The 8,097-nt window shown below is 43.1% G+C and overlaps 1 protein-coding gene across 1 annotated transcript in view; it reads right to left on the bottom strand.

Annotated features, from left to right (window-relative positions):
• Window positions 1-1,381: 1,381 nt before the first annotated feature.
• Trim27 (tripartite motif containing 27) overlaps window positions 1,382-8,097 on the bottom strand; it is an 18,458-nt gene continuing 11,742 nt past the window's right edge. The window contains exons 4-8 of the mRNA XM_013031268.1: window positions 7,432-7,439; window positions 6,916-7,061; window positions 6,769-6,801; window positions 4,770-4,796; window positions 1,382-2,168 (exon numbers count right to left, since the gene is read on the bottom strand). Coding sequence (XP_012886722.1) covers window positions 1,573-2,168; window positions 4,770-4,796; window positions 6,769-6,801; window positions 6,916-7,061; window positions 7,432-7,439 — 810 coding nt within the window. The 3' untranslated portion in view covers window positions 1,382-1,572. The remainder of the gene's footprint in view (window positions 2,169-4,769; window positions 4,797-6,768; window positions 6,802-6,915; window positions 7,062-7,431; window positions 7,440-8,097) is intronic.

The following is an 8,097-nucleotide window of genomic DNA, read 5'->3' as shown; positions in this document are numbered from 1 at the left end:
AACAGAAAATAGGGATAGGGCACTGAGAAACTTAACCACCTGCTTGGAAGAAAATATTGGCTAGGATGAGATTATGGACCCATACTGAAAATTAATATCCTCTCCCACTCCAACCCAATCTTCCCAAGACCCAGAAAACAGTAGTATGAACATCCATATTTACTTTACCTTTAAACAGTGAGGCATGTATCCAGAGAAGGATTAAGAACCATCACAGGGATTTCTTAAAGGGATTGGATTTAGCCTTCTAAGTCCAGAATGCTTCAAGACCCACTGGAGACTGGGAGGGAGCTGTCCCTTTAAGGCACACATTTTAAGGTGGCCATTTTCCCTATCCCCCAAAGGACACAGGGGAAAAAGTGGCAGAAGGTAGTGTATCCCTGGAACATTGCCCCAGAACCCTTCCAGCAATGGTGTGTGACTGATCACACCTAATCACCACTCTGCGGAATAAGAGCTAGAAACAGTGGACCATGACAGGCAGAAAATCCTAGATGTACATTTGGCACCTAAAAATACCTTTCATAAAAGTAAAAAGAGCTGGACAAGCCGAGCGCTGGTGGCTCATACTTGCAATCCTACTCAGGAGGCTGAGATTTGAGGATTGCAGTGAGCCCAGGCAGTAAAGTCCATTAGGCTATTTGGGGGGAGGGGGTTAGTCATGGGGCTTGAACTCTGGGCCTGGGCACTGTCCCTCAGCTCTTCACCTCAAGGCAAGCATTCTACCACTTGAGCCTCAGTGCCACTTCCAGTTTTCTGGTTTATTGAGGGAGTCTTACAGACTTTCCTGCCCTGGCTGGCTTTGAACCACAATCCTCAGATCTCAGCCTCCTGAGTACTAGGATTACAGACATGAGCCACGAGCACCCAGCTCTGTGACTCTTATCTCCAATTAACCACCAAAAAAACAGAAGTGGTGTTAAGACTCAAAGTAGCAGAGGACAGTGCCCAGGCCCAAAGTTCAAGCCCTACAACCAGAAATAAAAAATAAAAAATTAAGAGCTGGGTATTCATGGCTCACGTCTATAATCCTAGCTACTCAGGAGGCTGAGTGAGATCTAAGGATTATAGATTTTTTGTTTTGTCATTTGTGAGGCTTCAACTTGGACTGGGTGCTATCCCTGAGTTCTTCGGCTCAAAGTGAGTGCTCTACCATTTGAGCCACAGCACCACTTCTTGTTTTCTGGTGGTTAATTGGAGATAAGAGTTTCACAGACCTTCCTGCCTAAGCTGGCTCTGAACTGTGACCCTCAGATCTCAGCCTCCTGAGTAGCTAGGATTACAGACATGAGCCACCAGCACTGGAATATACAAATTCTTTATTCTAAGTCCTGTAAGACTAGAAAAATGTGAAACATTAGAGACAGACACATCTTTTTTTTTCTTTATTTCTGGGAAATACTGATACTTTTCATAACATCTTACAATTTGCAGGGGCTGGGAAAGGATAGTAGAGAACATGGAAAATGGTAAGGAAATCCAGCTTTGATGGATAGGAGTTGGCAAGAACAAGATGCCTTGTGGCTGGGTAAGGATTAGAGCCAACCACCCTGGTGGCTTGAGTTCACCTTGTCAAGGGGAAGTCTCCATGGAATGACCATGATTGCCTACATGGCCAGAAAACCCATCAATCCCACTCATGGGGCAGATGATCAGAGGAGCTGCACTCTTCCCTCCCGAGTAACTCAGGCTGAAGTAGGGCCGGACAGGCCCACAGAAGGTAGCATGTGAGAAAGTAAAGGTATGACACCTCTCTGTCACGTTGTAGAAGGAGACCTCACCAGCATCATAGTCCAAGAAAATCCCCACCCGCTGGAGAGGGGTCCGCAGGGGGAGGGCAGTCATTGGGGAAGTAAGTGCCCAATATTCTTTCCCATACCACAACGACACTGCCCAGAATCCGTTCTGGGGGGCCGAAGTTACTCCACCTTTTCTGCACACCGAGTCTTCACAGACACCTATGGTCCACTTGGCTTTATCTCCCACCTCTACCTCCCAATAATGTCTCCCAGCGATGAAACATGGAGATCCCAAGACACAGGGAAACAGATTGAACCGCTCAGGGTTGTCGGGCAGGTCCTGTTGGAGGTAACTGTAGCGTACTTGTCGCAGATTATCAGAGAGGATCAGGCTGGGGTAGGCCGTGTCTGGGTCCAGAGTCACATCCACTGCAGAAACACAAAGGGGGTCAGTCTTTTGGTCAGGAGGCTCCACTGGCTTCTCCTACCTCCCTGGGAACAGCAAGAGCTCCCCACTAAAGAATACATCCATTTTATGATGAATCATCTCAAAATTCTCATCTAAAAAATTACAGTTGATCAGCTGGTTACCTTCTATATTGATTATACACTGAATATACCAAAATTTTATCCACATCCATTCTTTCTTAAGCCACAATATCCACTAGAATACAAATCTGGAGGCTTTTTTTTTTTTTTTAAAGTCAGAACTAGGGATTGAACCCTGGATGTCATTCTTGCTAGGCAAGTATCCTACCACTTGAGCCACACACCTAGTCTTGAGGCTTACATGTCCACAATCCTTTAGCTGGAAAGCTTTGGTAGCCAACACTGCCATTCCAAATTCTAGGTGGGTAGGGTTTGGCACAGCATCACATAATCATATTAACAAAGGATCTCATATGTATGTCTAAGCCAGCCTGCCCCCAACCCACCTATTTATGGCTCTCTAGGATAAAGATGAGTTCCACTGTGTCCAGCTACTAACTGATATATGGGGCCTCATATATGTATATGTATATTTATTCTCCCAGTCTCTACCTCCAGAGTAGTTAAGATTATAGGCATGAACTACTTGTGCCAGGTCCTCCTCAGTTTTTCTTAACCAGATCATGCCATTATACCAATTTGCTTTTAAACATAAAACTATTTTTGTTTGTTTTTTTTGGGTCCGGTCATGGGGCCTGAACTCTGGGCCTGGGCGCTGTCCCTCAGCTCTTCAGCTCAAGGCTAGCACTCTACCACTTGAGCCACAGCGCCACTTCCGGCTTTTTTCTTTTTGCTTATGTAGTGCTGAGGAATCGAACCCAGGGCCTCTGGCATGCAAGGCATGTGCTCTACCACTGAGCCACCTTCCCAGCCCCTAAACATAAAACTATTAACCAGGCACAATATCTCCCGACAGGATCACTGCCTCTTGCAGTCATGTGGTACCTTCCTGCTTTAAAAGCACTAAAAGGCATTCTCTCAGTTCTAATATCATGTTCAGAAAGCAAACCCCAACCACAAGCTGAAATATTTTCACAAAAGATTCATGACAGGTTGATGGAGGTGATGAGAACCCCAGAACTCTTGGTTTTTGTCTTCTTTTACAGATGAATTAAACAAACAAAAAACAACTATTATCTTTAGCCAGACACCTATAATCCTAGCTACTCAGGAGGCTAAGATCTGAGGATCCTGGTTCCAAGCCAGCCTGGGAAGGAGACTCTAATCTTCAATTAATCCCAAAAGGCTAGAAGTAGAGCTGTGGCTTAAGTGGTAGGATGTTAGATTTGAGGAAAAACTCAGGGATAGCCTGAGAACCAATACCAAAATATACACACACACACACACACACATACACAATTGTTATCTGTAAATGGTTGTACAATGGGGTTTCAATTCAACATCAATTTATGAGTACAGTGCATTTTGATCAATGTCATTCCTCCCTCTCTATGCTAGAACTACTAATGCAAGGCCTCACACACATGCCTAGCACACACTCTATTGGTGAGCTATACATCTAGGCCCCACTTCTTTCTTGCATTGTGGGTACACCTCATACATACAAGCAGACTATGTAAAAGGCAGGATAGTGGCTATACTTTTGTGTTCTTTCTGAACTACCCTACATGTTAAGACTGTGCAGGACACAAAGTACTCAGGTAATATCTCAATGGAATATGGTCTATAGGCAATTGTCTAAGAAAAAATTATTGTCCTTTGGAAAATGGGTTAATTGCTCTGGAAGTGGAGATCAGAACAAGGAGGTCCAAGTGAAATCCTTTTCTTCATGAAAAGGATTCCACACAACAGCAGAGGGAAGTACAAACATGTTAGATGTGGGTGCTCTGGGATCAGAGAAGATCCACTCTTTCCAAATCACAGGGTGAAGATGGCTATCTAGGGGAGATGTGGTTTCAACCTTAGAAGTGGGATGATTAGCCGGGCGCAGGTTGCTCACGCCTGTAATCCTAGCTACTCAGGAGGCTGAGATCTGAGGATCGCGGTTCAAAGCCAGCCCGGGCAGGAGAGACCGTGAGACTCCTATCTCCAATAAATCACTAGAAAACCGGAAGTGGCGCTGTAGCTCAAGTGGTAGAGCACTCGCCTTGAGCTGAAGCGCTGAGGGACAGTGCCCAGGCCCAGAGTTCAAGCCCTATGGCCGACAAAAAAAAAAAAAAAAAGAAGAAGTGGGATGACTAAGATGCCTAGACTCTGGCAACTGAGAGTAAGAGGTGAACTCAATCATCCTTGCTAGTCAAAAGCATGTTGCCCCTGAAACTGGAAAGGAGGCAACACAGTACAGTAGAACTTCTGTATTTAGGGAAACACGTGTTTCCACTATAATCCTTAACTCCGTATCACTTCAGCTCTGAAGTAAAGATTATAAACAGCAATGACGATAGACTGTTGTCGTATGCTATTTCTACATATATAACTTAAAGGATCTAAATTAAGGTAATTCTCAAACCACTTGGTAACTGGGTTCACAAGGACTTATTCCTCCTGGCCTTGCTGTGGTTTTGTCTTCCATCAACCTACCTGAGTATAATTGAGCTTCTCTCAATTCTGAAAGACCAAAAGAAAAGAGAAGTTATGGAAGCCATGTGACTATTTCCAGAAATAGTGAGAAAGCTTTGGCTAATTAAATAGCAATGGCATTAAAAATTTCAGAGCCAGGTGCCAGTGGCTCACACCTGTAATCCTAGCTACTCAAGAGGATGAGCTATGAGGATCACAGTTCAAAGCCAGCCTGGAGAGGAAAGTCTGTGAGACTCTTATCCCCAATAAGCCACCAATAAGCCCAATAAGCCTAGAGCTGAGGGACAGTCCCCAGGCCCAGAGTTCAAGCCCCACAACCGACAAAAAATAGATAAATAAAAATAAATCAGAACTCCCATTGTTAGCCATGCACTTATTATTATTTTATACAACATATGTTTCCACCATCCACCCAAGGACACTAAGGGAAGGAGGACCGGGGAGCTTGGGTAGAATAGCCACAGGCTTCAGATTGGTTAAAAAAAAGGAAAAACAAATAAAAAAGGTATCCAACTGAGCCACGACAGAACCACTGCACTTTCCAGCCAGCCAGTTCTCGCGTGTCATATACCACTCCTGACTTTTACTTTTCACAAACCATCTAGACGCTGGGTGGCTCAGTGACACCCACTGCCACTCTGGGTAAACAACTTGACAGCTGACATATGATTCTTTTTAAATGGCAAAGAACATTAGTAAATGAAATCATATCATTTGATTTGGTGCTATTCCCTGTATTAAGTGGAACTCTACGGTGCATGGTGGGCTACACCCTATACCAGCACTCAGAAGGCTAATGTAGGAAGCTCTCTTCCCCATTTGTGTTGCTCATGGAGCATATGTTCCCTAAATCAAAATTACTAGATGCCAATAAAAGTATAGATCTCAAAAGATGAAATGAAATGGGGATGCTACATAAAAAGAAAATTTCAAAGATTATGGGGATTTGTAAAAAAATAGGGCCTATTAGTTCCCAGGATTTCAATGCCATCAGAGTTCTTAAGAATTTGTTTTCACATTCATATTCAATTAGCTAACTGCTAGAAGTGGTTTATGTGCAGAAATTCTTAGGTCTAGAAAAATTTCCTCTAAAAGCCAATAAAACTTTAAGGAACAGAGTTCTAAAAAGATATCAGGCTTTATTCTATAGTGTTTATTTCCCTCACTTTATATAAAGATGAGCAAATAATATTCTAGTATTATCACGTGGCAGGCTGGAATCCTACTTCCTGATTCCTCTAGGTGTTGACTTAGCTACTGTTATTCATTCCTCCTGGGCTACTTGGCACCTGTAACCATAAGCACAATCACAAATACTGGCTCAAGTAAAATGTAGCCAGGATAGTCTGTTCTTTCTAAATTAAAGAGATCTTTAGATAAATCATTTCCAGGTTTTTTTTCTTCCTTCGTCAATGTAGAATAAGGCTGTTAATTAGAAAAACTATTAAGAAGCTAATAAAAAACTAATAAAAAGATGTAAGAAGCTGGGCACCTGTGACTCATGCCTACAATCCTAGCTACTCAGAAGGCTGAGATCTGAGGATCCCAGTTCAAAGCCAGCCAGGGCAGAAAAGTCCATGAGACTCTTATCTCCAATTAACCACCAGAAAGTTGGAAGTGGTGCTGTGGCTCAAGTGGTAGAGCACTCACCTTGAGCTAAAGAGCTCAAGGATAGTGACCAGGCCCAGAGTTTAAGCCCCATGACAGACAAAAAACAAACAAACATGTTAAGAGGTTACACTCTTGTAATCTCAGCCATTCAGGAAGCTAAGTCAAAAAATGGTGAAGTTCAAGATCATGCTGAGCTATATACATAGTAAGACTCTGTCTCACCAAACCAGGGGGGAAAAAAGGAGGTGGAAGGAATGGGTAAGAGAAATGTAAAATAGAAGGAAGTTGGCCAGCAAGATCACCCACCCATTTTCTCACACTTTTACTACAGGTGCTCTTCTTCCCAAGAAACGCCAAAATCAAAAGCCCTGTAAACGGGCAAATTTACCTTGGATTTTCTCCATATCTGACTGCATTTTTTCTAAGGAAAAAAAAAAAGACATATTCAGTATACAGTGTTATATCTAGTTGGAAAGTAATAATTCAGAATAAAAATCTACTTCTTCTCATGACCCCACTTCTCTCTTCACATTACCTGTAAACTGCTTCAGACTCTCGGTCAAGAACAGACATTTTTGGGCAAAAATGTGGATTTTCTCTTGCAGATCTGGAGGTGTGATCCAGGGCTCAGGGATCCTGATTCTTTCAGCCCTAAATTTAAAAACATACGTGATTGCTTTCCTCCAATTCTGTAACTTTCCCAGGGCCAGGACAGAGCTTAGGCTAAAATGTCCAACACAGCTGCAGTCTTTAGAACCAACTACTACAACTTCTCGTATCTCCTCCTCTGAGACTATAATCCTCTAAACCAGAAAAAGGGAGATCTCACTCATTTCCCCCAAAGCACCTAGCTCATGAGTTCACAAACAGCAAGCCTTCAGAAAGGTTTATTGAATTAAATTGAATTATGAGGCTAACCTTGCCAGAAAGCACTAGATTCCATGACAAAGTCCTTGATATTTATGATGGGTAACTGTCCAGAATCTTCCGGTTCCAAAACATGGAGAGAATGACATCTTCAGACAGATAGGCACTCTGTGGGGCACGGTACCCGATTTCCTCACCTCTACAAGGGAGTCTATAGCAAAGACCGTTAGTTGTCTACCCAATAACCCTCTCTCCCATCTTCCCTGTTTTATGGATCATGGCTGGTTAGTCTCCCTTATAGCCAGATGTGACCTTGTGACTCAGTTCTGGCTAATGAGAGGTTAAGAACTATCTCACGATCTGCGTAACAAAGAATGTGGTATGACTTTTTTTTTTTCTGGTTGGCATTTTAGCCTCTCCCTTGGTATAATCAAGGACTGTACCTTAGGAATGCCAGAACAGTGAACAGGAAGAAATCACTCTTTGTGGATCACTGGATTTACAGTATCAGCTCAACTGCTACCCAAGCACCCATTTCTTAACATGGTGGCAATTTTTTAAAAAATTATGTTTAAGCACTAAGCCAATGAAATTTTCTATTTGCTATCTCATATAGCCAAACCCAATCCTATTGCCAGACATTGCTAGAATCTGAGAGATATATTCCCATGTGTAAAGTCAGAAGTAGGCTAGTATCAAAAAAGAAGTAGTGGGGCTGGGAAGGTGGCTCAGTGGTAGAGCGCCTGCCTTGCGTGCATGAGGCCCTGGGTTTGATTCCTCAGCACCACATAAGAAGGGGAAAAAAGCCGGAAGTGGCACTGTGGCTCAAGTGGTAGAGTGCTAGCCTTGA

Source organism: Dipodomys ordii, unplaced genomic scaffold (genome assembly GCF_000151885.1).
Source record: "Dipodomys ordii isolate 6190 unplaced genomic scaffold, Dord_2.0 Scaffold138, whole genome shotgun sequence".
Lineage (NCBI taxonomy): Eukaryota > Metazoa > Chordata > Mammalia > Rodentia > Heteromyidae > Dipodomys > Dipodomys ordii.
Note: the sequence above shows the minus strand (reverse complement) of the source record. Positions and strands in the feature narration are given on the sequence as shown.